The sequence below is a fragment of the Triturus cristatus genome, chromosome 3_1 (assembly GCF_964204655.1).
Source record: "Triturus cristatus chromosome 3_1, aTriCri1.1, whole genome shotgun sequence".
NCBI classification, from domain to species: Eukaryota; Metazoa; Chordata; class Amphibia; order Caudata; family Salamandridae; genus Triturus; species Triturus cristatus.
Window position 1 is genome coordinate 672989579 of NC_140583.1, and position 21510 is coordinate 673011088.

Here is a 21510-nt window from a genome sequence, read left to right on the forward strand (position 1 = left end):
CTGAGATGGGTGGGCCCTATTTTAGATATAGGGTGCACTTTCCCTGTTTGCACCCGGCGCACTATAAAACAGCATTTTATAACTAAAGTTAAGGAGGGAAAGGGGGCATCTATATGAAAGCTGTCATAAGATTGAAAACCGATGCCTCTTTAAGGGTTCCAGAAATTGCCCTGTTCAATCATTCCCGTCAGTTAAATGTACTTTGCTATGACTTGGTTACATTAGAACAGTACTGAAATGTGCCTCACATAGACACGTTTTCTGTATTGGGATGATTTTCAAATCTGAAAATTAATTTTACTCTTCAGCGGATCAGTACCGCGATAAGAAGACTTTGAGGATAAATAATGGTGACTGAAGCTGCAGCTTGGCAAAACACATCTCCCAGTTTGCAGATGAAATGGGGTGGGGATATGCAAATGTGAATGGGTATAGAACTTACTGTTAGAAAAATTTATTGAAGTGGCAAGCCTTGCAGCAAGTGTCATGAGTATGTCAACGGTCATATTGGCATTGTAGACCCATCTGGAAAACCTAAGAAAAGCCGAAGGGTGTTCACCTCATATTGCTGTAACTGTGAGGATGATGGGTTAGCAGCATCAAATAATGAGTGCCACACTCACTGCAGGGACTCTGACATGCAAAGGAAGAACTGTGGCGCAGAACATTTGTATAGGATGACCTCGGCCCACACGACACTGCAAGACAGTTACCATTGGGGTAGCAATGGACATGTTATAACAAGAGTTTACCTATTGAATGAGAGATTGACTAGGAATATTTTTTTTTGTCTGCCTCCCATGAATACACAAACAGTGCAGATCCAACAGAATACATGGGCGCTAAGTGAGTACCAAATGACAGTTTCATGGGTATGAAGGGACTGCACAAAGCATCTGCAGTACACAACTGAGGCACTTGACTGGCATGTACTTAGCGGGTACAAAAACATCCATGTGGTCAGTGCACTTGATGACCTTTGGGAGAATTGCAGGACACATGGGATGTGTTCCATAAACAAATTCGTTGACAACTCAATGGCTAAGTTGTTTTGCAGACCACTACTTGCGTGTGGGACTAAGGTTGATATTGAAATGTGTTTTGGTGGGAGAGTTCCACCTCTCGCTCTTTCGTTGTTTACCCCTCTGATCTTGGGTAGCCGTACTCTTACGAGCTGTCAAAAAAAGGTGAAAAATAGTGCTATTACGAAACTTAAAAATGGCAAGACTGTGTTTGTCTTTCCAAAGAGAGGGACGGAGGGGCTTGTTTAAAGAGGTCCAGCATACATGCTTAAAGTTAAAGCAAAAAAAAAAGGGGGTATAAAGTTCCTCTTAGGCAAAGTGAATAGAAAGAGCGAGATACAAATGGTTGGATCAGGTGAGTAACATTGCCGCAAGGTTTTGTAATATGGGGAGATTTCTCCCTTAGGAACTAGGGCCCTCACACACCTAGCGAGCTAGATGTCATGCTTCATCATATGGGCCTGACCCTCGTCAGGACGGCACTGCAATACCCGACGGGCACCCAATATGGGGCTCTTTTATGTGGATCTTTTGTTCCTGCCGTAAGGTGCAGTGGGGGCCAGGGACCTAGTGTGTGTAGATGTGAGAAAAAGTTACTTTAAACAGGTCAGTTAGTCCTAGTATTGATTTTATTCAGGTAGGTAAGCTGCCTGATTGAAAATGGAGAGTGGCGGAGAACTTGAGGCTATGTATCTAGCTATGTTCGCCTTACTCTCAGTTGGTCAACATGTTTCGTGCCATGGGTGTGAGGAGGATCAAGGCACTTCTTCAGGACCAAAAAACGCTATCTACACGACATGGTAAGAGGAAAGCTTCCTACCACGTTGTCCAGGTATTTACCTAGAAGTAGGAAATCCCCCCCCCATATTACAAATGTTACTCACCTGATCCAACCGTTTGTATCTCACTCTTTCTGTTCACTTTGCCCTAGAGGAACTTCATACCCCCTGTTTTTTGCTTAAGACTGTGTTTAGACCCATTTTAGTGTGTCTTCAATGAAAGAACTGGACAGAGAGGCATGTGCACCTCCTATTATGACTTGTTCCTTCTTTTTTATGTCTTAAATTTTTTTATTAAGACTGCAATACATTTTGTACATTGAATTGTTGGTTCTTGAAGAGAACTGGTTTGTCTCATTCTTCCTTCAGATTATCAAACGGGCACGACAAAATTACCTTTTTGAACAATACAAAGAAAAGAGGCTGCCTGCTGCACAGCTGTTAGAAGATGTCAGGACGGCCATGCAGGTGAGACTTGGGCATTTCAGCAGTTTTTGTTTAAATTGCAGTGGCCTCAGAAACTGGAAGTAATGCCAGGGCTTCATATTCAGCGCTTATGTAACAGCTGTTAAGAATTTTTGTTCACAAATGTTCACAATTTGTTTTAACAAATTAGTTCATAATAAAATGCTCTTATTTCTGTTATCAGATTACACCACCATTAGTTTTAAGGTCATTTTCCGCGAGGCACACCTGTGACTGATATGTAACATAGTTCCTTTGCTCCCGATCGAGCCGTTGTAATTCACCAATGAATGTAAATTGAGACTGATTATGTAGTTAATCCATAAGGTCAACTGCTACCAATGTGGCTGATAAAGATACTTCATACCAGTGCTGCCCGATAAACAATTGCAGCACAGCACATAGCTGTACTGGGCAAGCCAGGTGTCTCGTGTCCTGGACCACATAGTCAGCGGAACAGTATCCTTTTGTGTAGGTTGCCCTTGATCAATTAGATCACCTTCTCAAGAATAAAAATGTTGAAAATTAAGCTTAAAAACATTGAAACTGGAAAAGAGTTTCTGGGAAAGAAATTACTTAACCCCTTGTGTGCCACGCCCTTTCCCCGCCCTGTGCCGGCCGTTGCATTAGCGGGCGGGGTTCATGACGAGCTGGACTCGTCATGGGCACAGCGCAACCGCGGCCCATGACGAGTCCAGCTCGTCATGGGCACACAAGGGGTTAAACACCCTATACAGAAAATCAAAGGGTTGTCTGGTTTACAAACATTTGTTTTGCTTACTATGGTAGTCTGTCAGCCTTTTTCGAGTATCTAATGGGTGCTTCTCTTCTTTCTGGACCTGCAACACGTAAGGACAGAGCTTAAAACGTAGGCTACCATAGAGCCTGCACCTCAACCCAGTGTGCATCCCTTGAATGTTGTCTCCATATCATAGTACTTCTTCAGGGAGACTAGCATAGCATGCAGCTGTTGTTCTTGCTGAACATACACATATTCATACCATAATTGGGTTGAAGGGCCAGAGAGCCAGCATGCATCCTGTTTCAGCCCTTCAAACAGAAATGCCATTTGAAAGGCTGAAGAGCCATCTGCTACCTGCTGCACCACAATACTGCTCAATCACTCACTGCTTGTACAAAGGTGGACAGGTTATAATTCTGTTTGGGGAGAAGGGTAAGCGTCAGAGACGTTCAATGAGGAGGCGGAGTGTTTCCCTTCATAAACGTTAATGACAGGAGAAGATCTTGTATGTATTGTGGTTGTGGTGTGCCTCTGTCTACCCCTCCCTCTTTAATTTAGATAATGTCACACTCATTGTAGCCACTTTTTATAGTAAAGGAGATTTATTTTTTGGAAGAGCCATTTTTCATCTGTTCACTTTTTTCATGAATTCTGTTCAGTTTTGGTCATTTGAATTTAATAATGTTTCAAGATATTCATGTAATCTTTTTTTTCTTTGTCGGGTACTTTTCAGCTGATGTAACACAGAGCTCAAACTACAATCAGCTGAGCTTGTATCATAAACTTAGAACTACTATACCAACAACTCTGAATTGGCCTAATTCAACTTGCCAGATCAGAGGGAAGATGAAAGGGGCTTGCATGGGCTCACTGTGATTTTCATAAACCAGAAATGTTTGTTCATTTTATGTGTTTTAGTCCCCAGTATCAATTTTGCAGGTTGATGGTTGAGAGACCACTCTTTTAAAACATGTGCAAAAACCAAGAAGGATTTCCTATATCTGAAAGATTACTAATTTACTCTTCCATGATTCAAAGTGTGGGGCTTACATACAAGATGCCTAGCTAAAATTAAATTTAAGTAAATTTTATTCACTACACTCACTTTATTAGCAATTTTTTTTTTAATGAGACTGTTGAAGCAGCTAAGGGATGTAATATGTTTGTCTATTCCATAGCTGCATGGCTATGTTTTTTGTGTTTGTCTTAATTATATCGGGTGAGTGTACTGGGGAAAAAAAAGTGGGCGTTGATTTTTAAAGGCTGCAATAATTAATTACGAATAATATTTTTGTGCAAAAGTATGATAGTTTTTAAATGCATTTTTATTTATTGCCATAGCAGAGCCTTTACTGAATGTTGATGTTTTTTGCCTAGGCTTGTACTGTTCATACCTTTTTCTTGGATAATGCAGTCTTTTTCAGATAACTTAAATAATACAACAGATCCTGACAAAAGGCAGATGCTGGAAAGAATCCATAATGCAGTGAAGTCTTCCGTGGAGCCTCTTGCAGAGGGAATTCAGAACAAACTGTCTCTGGAGGAAGTTGACAAACGTGCAATGGTATTTCTAAGAAGCCTTTTATTTAGTATTCTGATTCTAGTGCATCTTGTATTTTTCTGATTCTTTAGCTCAGTCCTACCACAAATGTATTTGTGCTTATGAGGACCACACATCCTTCAGCATACATTCAGCCTGAAATCATCTGTTGTTGCCACCAGATTAGATTATGTTCTATTAAAATGACGTTACATGTACAACACACCTCCCCACAAACCCCCCTTTAAACTGACCTGTTACGATGATATAATTTCATGATCTCATTGTGTCTTTTTTACTGTCCATCATGCATGCCCTCTTAGTTTGTGTCTATATTATTGTAATAGCCTATATACTGGCACCACATCTAGCAGCATAAGAAATGGTCAAATATCACAGAATATTACTGTCAGTAGTTCTGGAACAATTTTCAGAATAGGGCTGATGCCACCATTGTTACATCACTGAAGTCATAAGCATTGTGAAAAATCCAAGGGTCACACAAAGAACGTGATAGCAAAAGATCTACTCTGATTCAGCAGGAGAGTGGTATGTGCTATGTAGCCGGTGGTGAATTTTGGAGCACACTGTTACACATATCTTACTAAGACATGGTGTGGTAGCACACTGCTATTTACGGACATCACATTTTCTATTGAAATGTCCACAAAATGCATACTCTTGTGCAGTTTTACTCATAAAGCTATAAAGAGCACAACAAATTTATGGAAATGAGGTTTCAGCAAATATTTATCATTTGCACATCACCAAGTAAATTGGCTTGATGTTTGATCCTATTAAAATATTTGTTTCTATCACACCTCAGAATTGCCATAAAGTGCTTCATATGTGCTTTCTTAGTTATTTGTACTGTTTATTTGAAGGTATTTAAATGTTGTTGTGTGATAGGAAAAAAAACATTTTATATCCTTTACTTTCATACTTCCTGTACCCTGCAAGATTGTCAGATAGTTCATTTTTCAACATTCTCTGACTTTGCAGTTAGAGAAAGAAAATAAACACTAATCTTCATGTTAAAAGAATAAGCAGCAGTTTGTTAGAAGACCGAGCCTGACATTTGGCCTCTGTCTTAGAACGCATAACAAATGTGAGAAGATCAAACAAAATTTAAGGCATCTTTATTGCTCTTTTTTTCTGAACTGCAGCACAGTTATTTTTGGGCGTGCGACAGCATCCCCCGGCACCCCTACTTCCAGTGCCTATTGTGACTGCGAGACTTGGCATGCCAGGTCAAGAAATTTGCCCATGTTTCCGACGTCCGGAGAGATCTTCATTGGCACCCTGTGGATCAAAGAATCCTTTTTAACCCCTTCGCTGCGGCGCGAATTCCGCCGCAGCGCTGGGAGGGTTTGGGGGGGTTGACGGCACCGCTGTGCTCATGACGGAACCACGCCGTCATGAGTCACGGGTGAGCTCTGCTCATGACGGCGTGGTTCCGTCATGACTCCACCCACTGCGCTAATCGCCCGCACAGGCGGGGAATTAGCGCCGCGTGGGAGGAGCGGCCGCCAACGGCCGCAGCATGACGGAACCACTCCGTCATGAGCACAGCGCACCCGTGGCTCATGACGGAGTGGTTCCGTCATGAGCGGGGAACGGGTTAAATCACTCTGTATGATTCAGATTTTTTTTAACCAACCAGAGATTTACTGCCTTTTCCAGTTAGGTCTGCATTATAAACCAGCCCATTCGCTCTGATTGGAAGGTCCACTTCTGTGTAAGATTCCATGTATATAAAAGTCCCACTGTTCTTTCAGCTATCTAAGAATAAAGTTCTGGAACCAATTGCTGCATAATGTAAGGTAGATTTCATAGTTTCTTCCATTTCATAATGCCCTGAAAGCCCTTCTCTTCAGCTAATCATTTTCTGGTTCATGGACTTACAGTTGCCAAATTAATTTACACCTGATATCATTTGAGGTGACATCTGTGATGTCATTTATAATGCCATGTGAGGTCATAAGTAGTGCATGGTGAGTGTGAGTTATGGTTTGTCTAGGCAGCATAACTCAGTGACTGTTGAGTTTTTTTTATAACCATAACGCCACTATTTGTGTTTTATTAAGTGTTTTTCTTCTTAAAGTTTTTTTTTTTTTTAGACATGCATTCACTTACTATGAGAAGGAATAGGTCATAAGTTATGCGTAACAACGCTTTTTTCCCAGTGATTTTTTTAAATGTTAAACTTGGCTTTGGCCAACTTCCTGCGGGGCCAACCCCTGCTATGGATGGCCTTCGGGGTTGGCTGCAGGGCCTGGTATCCAGTATCCTGTGTGTGCAATCTGCTGCATGCCCAAATCATACTGGGCACAGTGTTAGGCTGATGGAAGCAGGGGTTGGTGGTGGCCTCACATGCAACTTCCTGCACACCAAACTCATTGTACTATGTAGCATACATGTGCATTCAGCCAGACCTCTAGGCTTATACCTGTGCCAGCCTTTTTTCACTGAGCCAGCTGCGCATGGCCTTTGGATGTTTATAGTTGGCCCTGGGTGCCACTGAACAAGCTGTGCATAATCTTTGACTGTACACAGCATGCTCTGGTCACAAAACTTAGCCGATTGGGAAAGTCCCTGAGCCAGCCCAAGGTTCTAAAGTGCTTGCTGTGCATAATCTTTTCCATGCATAGGTGCTCTATGTGCTTTTTTTACTGTTTGAACAGTTTTTTTAGGATTTGCAAAAACAAATTGAACCCTTCAAAAATTTCTGAATTTGCCGGCAAATTTGTGGAACTGCAGACCCAGGCCGAAGACTGACATACTTTTGATGGTCATAGGCGATAAAGCCTTCTTCTACCTATTCCACCTACTCCCAACGGACAGGGAATGCCACTCCAGCCACCTTATAATCTAGTCTCTCTGCCACATATTTTATGACATAGGCTTTGGGGCTGACGCCCGGGAATGGCTGCCATAACACAAAATGCTAGTTGCTGTTAATCAGATATCATGTATCTTCTAAAGATCTGCAAATGCTGCATTGGATAAGGGAAAACACTCCCTTGTCCAATAAATGTGTTTATTTTTCTTTTTTTATAATCTTCGAAGGATTCAAGAATCCAGATGAGCCAAAGGATCTGCATATTATCGGTTCTGATAGCTCGAACTTCAGCTTTTCAGTCACGCTCAACCCCTTTTTGTAACACAGATATTTCAAAAACCACTGAAAAGATTGCACCCAACTAAGAAAAGGCACTGCTTCATACCAAGTGCTGTGTGATTCTCTAAAATTTCTGTAACGAAGAGCAAATTTCCCTAAAGTAGTTAAAATGAAGAAAACATATTTTGACCCTGCCCTTTTAAACTCCTCCATTCCCCCAATACCCCTGCGAGAAACTTCACATACTAAAACTTAGTCACTTAAGGTATTTGTTTGAATGTTTTGTGCTTAGTTATGTAATGCCACCAAAGTTATAAGTTAACTAAACTACAGCTTTTCAGTGGAAACGGAGACTGAACTATAGCTACAGTTGCTATCACTATATGTGTAATACATATAGCATATATATCATAATGTATAATATTTATAGTCTCATTAGCAGCCTCTGCAGTCTCATTAGTATATGACTGTGGAAAAGCTAAAGTTGGGTGCAGTTTGAACTTGCAGCGAATGATTACATGAAAGAATGTTTTTATCCATCTTGCTAAGGCATACATATGCATAAAAATGTCTTATTCATAGGTGCTGCTTCTAGAAGCGAAGGATGTGTTGTCTGACTGGTTGGATGCCAAGCAAGGAAGTCAAGTGACTGACAATTCCATATTTTCTCAACTGCCTAAATTCTGGGAGCAGGAATATCACAAAGACATGGATGCTTTAAATGTAAGTAGATGCACAGTCCATGTAATCGCTAGTGTTCTCCGATTCCATGTGAAGTTTTCTCCTTATTCTGTAGGTATCGGTCTCTGTTCAGTTTCTATATACCATTTTAAAATTAAGCTTCTGAATATATTGAGTAATATATATATATATTGAGTCAGTCCGGTAAGAAAATGTGTTTCATGATTTTTCATGGTAACTGAAGGTTTTCTAGTTAGTAAAGAGAACACAAGTAGTCATGAATTATTTGTATATAGAAATGAGGATTGTTTAAGCTGCCTTGTTTCATTGTCTCTGTCTTGGTTGTGATGTGCCAAGATTCTTATGCTAGGATACAATGACAGCGTAGCTGGTATTATTGTGAAACTCCAAAAAGAGCATACCTCCTTGCTCCTTTCCAAAATACGTGTTTTACATTGGTACAACTCTGCATGGAAATGTCTACAAAAGTGAACCGTTGGCATGTTGCTGCCTTGTAATGTGCCATTTGTCAGCTGTTTGAAGCACTCCTTGACATGTCTCCTTTTAAACTTTCTCCATACAACGGACACATTTTCCCAAAAACTATTATACAGTTTTTAAGACGCCATTAAGCCCATTTACAAAGCCTCGATAAAGCAGATCACCATTTGCTTTTGTGCCAGTTACACCTTCAAGCATAATTAAGATACTCACTCATTCATCCTTGTGTCAATTTCACTTCCACATCTCTGTCCCTCAGGTTGTGACATCAGTTCAAGCAGTTTTTAATTTCCTGCTGTTAGTCTGTGTTACGTAGGTTCCTGAATGCCATCTGTCACGGAATGTATGCCCTACCTTGACCTGACACCTCTGACCTGACACCTCTGTCCTTCAAGACTTTCCTTCTTGATCAGACTGCTAGATGCTACAGTGACCCACCTGCCTTCTCTGTTTTTAATGACCCCCTTTGTACCTGTCTTCAGTTTGTTTATTCCAAATTTCCTCATTTTCTCCTTGGTTAGCACAGTTCTTCCGGGCCTTCATCTACTAATACTCATGGTGTAGAGGGTGCCTGTTTATGCAACACTCCATGATTGGGCCTTCACCCAATGAGTGATCTTCTTCTGTCCTTGGATTGTCCCAAACATCTACAAATATTTTCACACATAAATTTCATAGAAATAATTTTTGTATTCGAACCTGTGTAGAATGAAGGAGAACAAAATTAGTAAAACCGTTAAGCTAACACCAGATTATTTATTTTTCTTCTGCTCTTTTTGTACTTCTTTTTTGTATGTTTGTGTAGCTTTTTGGAATGTGTTTGTAACTGGTATCTACTCCTGTCTGCATTTTTATTTATGTACTTTGACCTGCAAACATCATGTCACTAGGACGATGGAGGACCCTCTCGGGATACCAAATATGAGAACGATAAAAAGAATAGGAAACATTTTAGTGCTCTACAAATCTGGGGATGGCCCATAGTACCGTGGAGTTTGAATGGAAGGTTATTCCGAAGTTTGGATTCCAAGATTACAACAACTCTGATTTCACAGGCCAGATGCATAAAGTAGGGATTTTAAGGAAGTTAAGTGCACCGGATCTGAACTTTTCTTGAGCACGTAAATTCATAGCTATAAAGATCTGATCCTCCCTAGATCTGCAGTGACTAGCACTTTCACTCCTTTGATCAAGAGCTTATCTCTTGAACAGGAAAATGAGCGATGGCTTTGTTAATTGCTAAAAATCAATGCCATTTCATATCCATTATCCCCCTCCAAATACATAATTCTCCTACAAAAATGTTTCCAGTGAAGATTCTTGGGCAGAAAAAAGCACTACTTGTTGGGTGGATGGTCATTAAGATGGTTTATCATCTTCCTCTATTGAGCATTAACGTGGAGGGGTAATCCAAAGTTCCCTATTCTCTTAAGAATCTTGGTTTTTAGGTCTCGCCTGGCCTTGCAGCGCAATGAAGAAAATGAGTTTTTACTAGGTTCTATTAATTTCCTTACATTCCTCCATTTCCTTGCCATATCATGACTAAACCCTGCCTACAGCCTCAATTTCTGCTGAGGCTCAAAACTATCGCATACCCAAGTCCCCCTGTTCTTTGCAGTTAGCCAATTCATCAACAGAAAGCCATGAGACACCTACGCCCTGTGTAAACAAACTTGTTTTTCATCTTCTGCTTCCTGCTTGGTAAACATCCTTGACACCTTGATCAGGTTATCTGGACAATGGTCTGACTGACCAAGCCTTGATCAAGATGATTGAACAATGAACTGAATGCCGAGCCTTGATCAAGCTGATTGAACAATGGTCTGAATGCCGAGCCTTTATCAGGTCATCAACTACAAACCCCGCCTTGATCATGTCATCAACTACAAACACCGCCTTGATCAGGTCATCAACTACAAACACCGCCTTGATCAGGTCATCAACTACAAACATCGCCTTGATCAGGTCATCAACTACAAACATCGCCTTGATCAGGTTATCAACTGCAAACACCGCCCTGACTGAATAATGGACTGAATGCCAAAAGAGTGGAGTAAAAATGTATATAAGGCTTGTTCGCTGTGGAGTAAAGCAGCAGCCTCCTGGGTTTTGTCTCTGACTAGCTTGGGACTCTGTTCCATAGCCCGGGCTATTGTAATAAAGGTGGTTCTCTCTGCAGACAAAGGTTTCCGGGTCCACTTTATTATATAAGGAGGGTAAGAGTAGACTCTGGTGATTCCTGCACCGCCAAGCCCCCACTCCTCCTTGAGGTGGGCTTTTCTTGGTTTTACAGCAAAGCGCTGCTTGCTGGGTGAGAGATTTTGTAGGAGAGTAGATTTGAGAAGGGGACTTGAAGCCCCGCCCCTCATAACCATTGGCTTGCATCACTGTGTATGCTAATCGGTGGTCTGCCATTGGAAATGAGGGTTTTTTTGTTGACGTCCTTTCGCCTTTTCTTCCGGCCGATCCGGACTGACTCGTCTGCTTTGCGGCTGTCGCAAAGCACTTCCTTATCTTAATGGGGCCATGTGTTTCTAATTAGCGTGGAGGAGCGCACTGCCGCTGACCTCTCAAAGGAAATAATCTTGGTTTCGTCAAGATTTTTTTTTTTCTTTGAGAGGTCGGGGGCAGTGCGCGCCTCCACGATAATTAGAAACACATGCTCCATAAAGATAAGAGATTTGCTGTCCTTGTTATGCGTCTCTCATCCATGCAAGCCCGGATTGCGCCAGAAAAACAGTTGCAGCCCAGGTGTCAGGAACATCTCAGTTTTTACTGTAACTATTTGCTGAAGAAGAGTTCTTCCTTCCAAATGATTTGTCGATCTGGGAGTGGCAGGCACGAAAGCATGTCCTTGCAGGACACTCATCTCCTTCTGGACGTCCCTGGTTGTTTATTAAATAAATAGCAGTTTCGTTAAAGCGTCAAATACAGAGCCTCCCCGTCTGTCTACACTCTCAACAGTTTGGGATATATTGTTTCAGTAAGAGCGTGAGCAGCGGCGTCAGGTCTTACACGTAGGGACCACGTGCAGGCACAGGCAGGTGGGGCTACAGTAATCATGGGAATTCGGTGATGTCACTGTTGAAAGTGCATGTCAAGACAGCCAATTGCGAGAGTGGCTGATTACAGCGTCCCATAGGCTGGGAGACAGGTTTGCAAATGCAGAGTTTCACTTTGAAAAAAAAAAGCAAAAAAGCAAAAGAGCGGCTGAGACATGGAGGGCGCCTTACCTGACCGCTCCAAGGAACTGTAATTCAGCTTGGATAAATGAAACCTTCCCGTGGAGCGCAGTATCTTGCGCGCGCTGCTCACCTCGTGCATCAGCAGGGGACATTCCAAACAAAGGTAACTGAAAGGTGATTTGTAGTGGGCGCGTGCTGGTACTGCGTGCTGGTAGCATTGCCACTCTGGCAGTGAAGCAGTGTCCTGGGTGCTGCTGTACTGCCACTTATGCCTCCGATGCATTCGATTCTGTGTCGCTTTGTTTAAAAATGTTTTTTTTTTTTTTGGACCTTCAGCGAGTAGCAAGGATGCCTCGCTGACTTTTGCTTTCCGATGTGTAAAGCATGGATTTGGGCGAGGCGTCATGTCCCAGGTGTTGTACTTTATCCTCCCGAAAAGAGCAAAGATTTTTAAGATGTCTCCCTGCGAGAATAAACCCTGTGTTTATTTAAGACCGCACACACTGCCTTTATTGTATTTACAAACAGACTGTACGGCATTGTAGCATGTATATAGCGCTTGTTTCCCCTATGTGAAGTACTGAAGCGCTTGTACACATGAGCAGCAAACTCTGCCAAGAAGGGGGTGTGGTTGGAAGTGTGTTTTCCTTTTTATGCCCTTTTCCAGCTAAACACGTACTTTAGAAATGCAATCAGAATCGATATATAGATTTTGATAAAGTTCAAAGTTGCAAGGCGCATTCTTGTTTGGCAGGTTTACAGTTCGGTAATTTTTGCAGCATGTGCAATACTCCTCTGCGATCAGAGTCTGCGATACTGCAGCAGAAATTGGACGGTGCGAAGTTATTGGCGCGCGATAAAGCGGTGCTTTTCAGAAATCAACAAGAGCGGCTGTCTCAGGCGCGGCACACAGCGACTCGATGCGCGCTTGGCTGGCTAGCTTCAGGATGCAGGCGTGTTTGCTTCACTCCTCTTCAGAGGGGATGCCGACTGCCGAGGCTCTGTGAACAGGCCTGTGTATAACCAGCCATCCTTTGACACCAGGTACTCTGCCCTACTGTGCAAACAGAAGTTTAATGTCTCTCGCATGGGCGGAGGCCGCTGATGATGGATAAGAGATCTGAAAAGGTGGCTGAAGGGGTTAGTTCGGGGACAACAGGGCCCGGCTCTTGTGATAAGAGAGGTAAATAGGTCCAGTTAAAGGGGTCGCCTCTTCAAACCAGTGTTAGCTGACAACTCTGATTGTGTCTTCAGTTAAAGGACAGAGCCCGCATCTCAGAAGAGAATGTCAAAATGAACAGCCCCCTTATATTTATTTATGTAATATCTTATGTAGCATCAGCTCCACCCAGCGGGGCTTCATAGCGCAGTACGACGCACTCTTAAAGACGGCCGGATAACCATTTATTGAGTGCTGTAAATACGCTCCTAATGCAGTTGAAATCAGTTTTGCCTTTCTTTTGAGAAATACGTGCTAAGCGCTGACAGTGTGCTAGGCACAAGCTCATGTATGTTCTGAATGGCAGCTCTTGATCGCTCTCACGTCACATGGACCGTGTTGCTCATACCTGCGGCCAGTGCCGCTCTCAGGTGCTGGTTATGCACCGGCGGGTTACGTATGACGCAGCCCGGCCTCCTACAGGGCTGCCTCGCTGCCAGCCTGTGTGGAGCGCCTACAGTGGTGGCACCCTGCCCCAGAGGCAGGAGTCTCCGGTTAAACCCAGAAAAAAGATTTCCAAACCATGTAAGAAAGAAAAAGTTGTGCGCTATGAAGAAAATGCAGATAGAGATGCTTTAGAGGTAGAAGAAGTATTTTCTAGTCTCTGCCTTCAAGCAATGACATTGCTACCATACTAATCACATCCTGTTGTATGGTGAGTGTCTATACAAAGAACAGACCTCTTTCTTCAGGGCTGATAGATGTGGAAAATGGCCAAGGTGTTTTACCTGAAACAACATATACACCGAAAGCGCTTGGAAATAAAACCGTGCAACAATTTATATACACCACTGTAGATATTTTAACACGTGCTTCTAAAATGTAAGCCTTTTGTTTCGTTTTAAAATGCCTCTAGTTATCTATCTGCCTTGCATTTGTCAGAGTTAGAGCTATTGGGATTGTAAATTACAATGTCTTATCTCTATGTTTCGGTTTGGAGTGTAGTGGATTTATGACAGAGACATAGCTGCAGCACTGTCTAGAGGACTAAGAATGGGGAATTACAACTGCGAACAGACACAGCTGCAGCACTGTCTAGAGCACTTAGAATGAGGAATTACTGACGGTGTCCAGAGAAGTAGCTAGCAGCACTGCCTAGAGGACTAAGAATGAGAAATTACCATGGTGACCAGAGACGCAGCTGTAGCACTGTCCACAAGACTTATGAGGAATTACAGACGGGATCAAAGAAGGAGCTGCAGCACTACCTAGAGGAGTAAGAATGAGGAATTACCACTAGGACCAGAGAAGCAGCTACAGCACTGTCTAGAGGACTAAGGAGGAGAAATTGCAACTGGGACCAGAGAAGCAGCTGCAGCACAGTGTACAGGACTTAGAATGCGGAGTTACCGACAGGACCAGAGAAGCAGCTGAAGCACTGTCTAAAGGACTTACAATGAGGAATTACCCACGGGACCAGAGAAGCAGATGCAGCACAGCCTAGAGGACTGTAAATGAGAAATTACCCAAGGGACCAGCGAAGCAGATGCAGCACTACTTAGAGAACTAAGAATGAGGAATTGCCATTAGGACCAGAAAAGCAGCTGCAGCACTGTGTAGAGGACCAAAAATGAGGAATTACCACTGGGAACAGGTCAACAGCTAGTAGCACTGTCTAGAGGACTGACTTCGAATGAGAAATTACCACGGGGACCAGAGAAGCAGCTAGCAGCAGTGTTGAGATGACTATGAATGAGGAATTACAACTGGGACCAGAGATACAGATGCAGCACATCAGAAAGAGACATTCTAGAATGCTATTGCCGGTGGATATGGGGTGAGGGAGGAAGGCGGGGGGGATGTGGCATTAGTGAACGGGAGCTTGGCGTATTTTACGCTGGACGGTCCCTGAAGAGAATGCCCCCCCCAAAAAAACACCACAAATGTAATTATCTTCGTCTACGAGAGCACACATTATGCCCGTGCACGCAGGTGCAGTCCTCGTTTATGTTATACCTTAAGGCACTTCAACCACCATCTCTCCTCCCTCCCCTCTCAAAGGGCAGCCAGGCTGCCCCCTTCCAAAGGCACCATCTATTGCGGCCCGCTCCCCCCCCTCCCCCCCCCCCCTTCCCCCTCCAAGGTACTATCGGTTCACCTCCCTTTACTCCTGCAAAAGCATCATGTAAGACCGCTTTAAACGGGAGGGAACCAAAGTTAAAACAAAAAAACACGTACATGCAGCCTTCCCCCACCCCACCACGGTTCTATCGGCTCATCTCCCTTTACACCTGCAAAAGCACCATGTAGGACAGCTTCAAACGGGAGTGAACCGAAGCTAAAACAAAAAAACACTTGCACACAGCTACAACAGTCAGCAGCATGTTTCCTATAACCAAGACGTTAAACGGGGAGGGGCCGTTCAGCCGAGAAATGGGAATAAGAAGTGTTGCAAACAGTATAAGTATAGATGGCAGGACAGAGCGCGGGGCAAAGTAAAAGTTACAGTAAGGCAATAAGATGAGAATAGGTGGCAGGAGAGAGTGCGTGCGAGTTTTGAACATTAGGATAAGTGTTAGGACAGAGTGCGGGGCAAAGGGACTGGCACGAGTAGTCAAAAATATGACAATAACTGTTAGCACAGAGTGTGGGGCAGATGAAAGGCACGGCGAGGCAAAAACATAAAATTAGGTGGCAGAACTCAGTGCGGGGCAGAGAAACAGTAACTAAAAGCTAAATCAAGCATGTGATGGGAGCGTGTTAGCGCGCGGTGGGAGCGTGCGAGCCAGAAAGGAGACGCCATGCGCGTGCACATCGCCTGTCCAGGTTCGCACATGTTTTGTCTCCCTTCGCGCACCAAACCGACAACAATAGTCTCGCCAAGGGGAAGCAGTGCATGCGCTGCGTTCGCTATGCGAGACCTAAAAACAGGCTTTCATATCCCTGGTGAAAGGGTCAAAGGAAAGAAGGTTGTCCATAGATTTACTTCTTTCCAAAGAATACGATTGTTGTGAGAGTTGCAAGTATTTCTGGATATTATGATACTCATGTCTTATAAAGCAGCTTTTGAATCCACAGTGTGATTACTTGGTCGAAGATGTTCAAAAGATTTGGTGTGATTTTTCAGCTCCGTTTGTAGGCTGATAGGTATTTATGTTGTCAAGTTTTCCACTAAACATATTTAATAACTGTTGCTTTCTATTCATTGAATTGCTGTCTGTCTTTCCGCGGCGCCACTGTTCAATCTTCCCAGCGCAAATCCAATGTCTTAACCCCAGTGTTCACCTCACTTCCTTACTGTCCAGGCCACAGTAACAGGAAGAAGCAACTAGTCGTGTAAATTGTGACTCTGCAGTGTATCAAGTGTTTTTGCTTTGCAGTAACTGAGGCATGATTGAGTGACAGTGACTGGAAGTACATGACTTCTGACAGCTTCAACTATTTGCAACATTTTTCCTCTTTCTGATTTCCAATTACAGCTGAAACACGCTGGTTACCATCTCATTGAGGCCCTCGCCAATAAAAATGCAGCAAGGGCATTTTAAACAGATAAAATAGCCCGGTGACATTGAATCTCATGAACATATTTCTGGCACAAAGATCACAAAGCACAGGAATAGCGGTCATGTTTGCAGGCCCTTTAATCATGGTTAATTTACTGGCACATTGAATGTGAAAAAACATATTCTCTAGCATCCTAGTCTTAATGGCTATGTTCAGTGGTGAAGGGATCGAGATTGACGGTGACTCTGGTGCAATAATTGTGATGGGCATGCTCATGTACAAAAAAGTGATGGCGTTTTTCTGCCACATTAGAAAGACATTGTTTCTGGCACATTATTCCTTATGGGTATGCATTCTGTGGCACAAAAATGTAAATATTCTTTAACGTTGTCATTAAGGGCATATGCGTGATACTGTGATTTATGTTGGCCCAGTAATTGTGATGTACAAATTCTTTTGCTCAATAGTTATAAAAGTCAAATTCGCTAGTGTGATCCTTGTGATGGCCATTTTATCTGGAATAGTATGTGTGATAGACGTATTCAGTGTCTTAATAAATGTGTTAGAAATCTATCCAGGCACAAGAATTTTAGTGGTCTTGTTCCGCTGCTCCATTTACTTTGACAGCAAATTTCACTACGAAAGTAATAGTATCTAGTATATTTTTCTGGAACATTAATTATGATGAATGTGTCTATTAATGCAGTTTGTGATGGCATAATCAAGTGTAAAGGTAATTCTGACTGGCATATTTTAACGATCAAATCTGTTTTATTACTGGGATATTTTAAACGTGCATATATGTACAAGGGTATTATCTTCAGGTTTTGGCATAGTATTGTGCTGCTCATATCTCCTAGGCACTGTATTTGAAAGGGGATTATGCAATGTCCCTGTTGGAATTTCTATGTGGCACAATATTGTAAGAGGCATTATTCTATTGTTAATGGCTAGTAGTTCTATATAAATCATTATTCATGATGAAAATTATTTAATGTATTACAGTGTTATATGTGTTCACTACTCCTTATAAGGATTGTTTTCCATTGTACAGTAATACATACACATACGTGACCAATTTTTAGTTTTGGGCTAGATTTATTACTACCATTGATTTGAAATATACATAGAGTGGGCTTTGGCTCCAACCAAAGGAGTATTTAACTCTCTCAGTTCATGCTGTTGGCTGTTTGGTGTATCCTTCCTCCCCCTACTGAGTGCTTGCATTTATACATGAGGAACTATTGTACATCTCAAAAGTACACCACATCAGCACACATTAAATTATTTTGCTCATAGATGTACTCTATATAGGAAACGGTTATATTTTGTTTTTTCACTGCAACATTCTTGATTGTGTATTTTAATCAGGAAACAAAATGCAAGCCAGACCTGTTAGCTTTGCCAATGCTTGTTTCTTGTGTAAATTAGTTCAGCTGAGCAAACTATTTTGTGAAGTGTTATGTGTCAGTTCAAAAATCTCTTGGACTTTATCAAGGAGGGAAATGGTGGTACAGTAATTATCAAGGATAACATTCAATTTAAGGTTCTTGTAATAGAATTGATGCTGTTCATGAAAGTCTAAAGTCACCAATACAAAAGTTTGCAAAAAATAACCAACCGGTTCCCAGTACGTCCATGAAAGTGTGCTTCTATCACTTTATCAGTATACATATAAAATTATTTTTTCTTAACATCGAGAACCAACAGTAACCCATACATTTACTTCCATAGTTGATTCAGTTTGTAGAAAGAAGGCTATAAGTAAGTTACAACTCCCACTTCACTCCCTGACAAACAATCTAGTGTTTTTGTCCTTCAATTTGTTGTGTGATCAATTCAAAGACCATGTTATTGACAATCAGACTACTCTTATGTTAAACAATAGGATTGATCAAATAAGTCCTCACAGAACCTGCTGCGCCTTAAAATCTAATATTGAGCACTACTTGGAAATTTGAAAAGATATAGGTAAACTTGCAAAACCATATGCTGAAATTACAGTCCAAGGTTTTTGATACAATGTAGACTTCAAATACCAAGACATCTGCTGTCAGAGAGCAATCCTCTACTACTGTGCGACATACTCTAAATTAAATTCACAAATATATGCCCAGATCTATGCCTTGGTCTGCCCTATCCATTTTGTGCAGAGTTTTCTACTGACAATTCATAGAACTTTTTCCATAGAGTTCTACAATTTAGGCACAGTGACAATGGCTAGAGACTGAAAATATCTACTACAGTGTGCGAGGAGAAATGAAGCAAGCATTTGCAATGCAATAGGTCTCGCATTTTAGAATCTTTGACCTATTGTTTTTTTAAATGACAATGCCTTTTATCTATGTGTTGTTTTTTAAAAACATAAATTAAACGACGTGGCGAACTCCCGCCGGATCAGCGCACGGCAACTATTGTGGTCATCCCAAAGCCTGGCAAGCCGGCGGAGGAGTGCACTTCCTACCGCCCCATCTCGCTCCTTAACGCAGAGGCCAAGATTCTGGCCAAGCTGCTGGCGGCTAGGCTGACGCCGCACCTAGCCGACATTATACATCCGGACCAGTCTGGCTTTATGCCCGGCAGAAGTACGTCCCATAACCTGCGGCGTCTGCACGGTGTGCTGGCCCGGACGGGTCAGGTGGGTGAGCCGGCGGTGCTTCTGTCGTTGGACGCGCAGATGGCGTTCGACATGGTCGAATGGCCCTTCCTGTTCGCAGTCCTTCGCCATCTGGGATTCGGGCACAAATTCTGCGCTTGGATTCGTCTCCTGTACACTAAGCCGTTGGCTCATGTTGCGGCCAACGGGCATATGTCCGGCGACTTCCCCCTGTCGCGGGGCACGCGCCAAGGTTGCCCCCTGTCACCATTATTGTTTGCCCTTGTGTTGGAGCCTCTGGCGGCGTGGATACGCTGGGAACCCTCGATAAGGGGACTCAGGTGGTCAGATGGCTGGGAGGACAGGGTTTCTCTCTACGCAGATGACATCCTGTTGTATTTGGCCTCCCCGCGACGTTCCATCCTCACGCTGCTCAATATATGCACGGTCTTTGGCGAGGCGTCGGGGTACACGATAAATTGGTCCAAATCCGTCATGTACGTGCTGTGTGGCCCTCCACCGCAATTACCGGCGGATTGCCCCCTCAGGGTGGCGGAAGGGTCGTTCAAGTATTTGGGTATACACATCACTGCGGACCCAGTAGTATTCTACCAGAAGAATCTTCAGCCCCCACTGGACCGTCTCCGTCGGGACGTCCGTCACTGGGGGGCGCTGCCGTTGACCCTACTGGGGAGGGCGGCGCTCTTTAAGATGATGTCCCTGCCTCGCTTCATCTACGTGCTCGAAAACACGCCATATCCAGTGCCCCCGGCGTACTTCCGCTCAATTGCGGCACAGGTGACTAGTCTTCTGTGGCACAACCGACCGGCGCGTATTGCACAGTCCAAACTTACCCGCGGCTGGTACGACGGGGGGATAGCGCTGCCCGACATCCAACTTTACTACTGGGCGACGCAGCTCAAGGTCATCAACTATTGGCTCCATGCCCCGCACTCGGATCCGGCGTTTAAAGCGGACAGAGCCATATTGGGCACGAGAGGTATGTTGTCGCCCTTGTACGATGGGAGGCTCGGCCCAGACCTCATTGGCCCTCTGCGGCAAACAGTGGCCGTGTGGCACGCGGCCCAGGCCCGGCTGGGGTGGAGAGGAGTTTTGACCCAGCTCACGCCCTTGTGGGATGCGAAACGGCTCGGGAGGCTTAGGCATAGCAGGGGCTTCGATAAATGGGATGACATTGGGATCTCCACAGTGGGCGACATGTGGCACAAGGGTGCAGTGATCACCTTTGCGCGCCTACAGCAACAGTATGAGCTGGCGCCTTCGGAATGGTTCCGATACACACAAATTAAGCACGTGCTGCTCGCCGCTTTGGTGCCTGGAGCCACAGTTCCGGAAGCGTCGCCACTGGAGGATAGGCTGCTCACAGATTATATGCCCCAGCGGGCAACATCATTCACGTACCGGAATCTGATAAATAATCTCCCGGACCCTATGGGCACCCTGCGGGAGAGGTGGTCTAGTGATGTCGGGGACTTTGATGACCCAGAATGGAGGGAGGCGTTGGCGTCCCCCCGGGAGGCAGGGATACCTTCCAGGCTTCGGTTGGTACAGCTCCGGATTCTGCACAGGTCCTACTACACCAGGTACACACTCTACAAAATAGGAAGAGCACCCCACCCATTCTGCCTGCGCGGCTGCGGGGAGGAAGGCACCTTCTATCACACCATCTGGGAGTGCCCCAAAATCCAAGAATACTGGAGGCGAGTGATGCGAACGCTGTCCCAGGCGGGGGGTGTGTCGCTTGTACCAGAGCCCAGGCGCTGCCTGCTAAATGTATGGGAGCCGAACGACCTTGGCCGGCAGGCTCAGTGTTGGGCTACAGTGGGAATCGTGCTAGCTAAGCGGAACATAGCGCAGAAGTGGGGGGTGGGAGAGGTGCCGCTGGTGTCTGTATGGGGGCGTGACATGGATAGGGCTATGATAGCCGAGCACTCAGTATACATCGGGAGGGGGTGTCCCCAAAAATGGTCTAAAATATGGGGAGCATGGAACACATATCGGGGAGATGTATGCGAGCCACCGCCAACGCTTGATGATAAAACCCTTGATGCGGACTGAGGTGCAGACCTCTATGGTGCACATAGGGAGTGTGACTGCTGGGGATGGGCGCATGTATGGGGGGATTGCTGGAAGGTGGGGGGCTGAGCCGCTTCAGATTTTGTTATATGCTGGAAAACGACTAAATGATCGACAA

The 21510-nt window shown here is 44.0% G+C and overlaps 1 protein-coding gene across 3 annotated transcripts in view; it reads left to right on the forward strand.

Annotated features, from left to right (window-relative positions):
* CARS1 (cysteinyl-tRNA synthetase 1) overlaps window positions 1-21510 on the forward strand; it is a 465335-nt gene that overhangs the window by 155878 nt on the left and 287947 nt on the right. For all 3 annotated transcript variants that reach the window (XM_085644733.1, XM_085644734.1, XM_085644735.1), the window contains 3 exons: window positions 2171-2269; window positions 4423-4572; window positions 8252-8392. In XM_085644733.1, the coding sequence (XP_085500859.1) occupies window positions 2171-2269; window positions 4423-4572; window positions 8252-8392 (390 nt within the window). The remainder of the gene's footprint in view (window positions 1-2170; window positions 2270-4422; window positions 4573-8251; window positions 8393-21510) is intronic.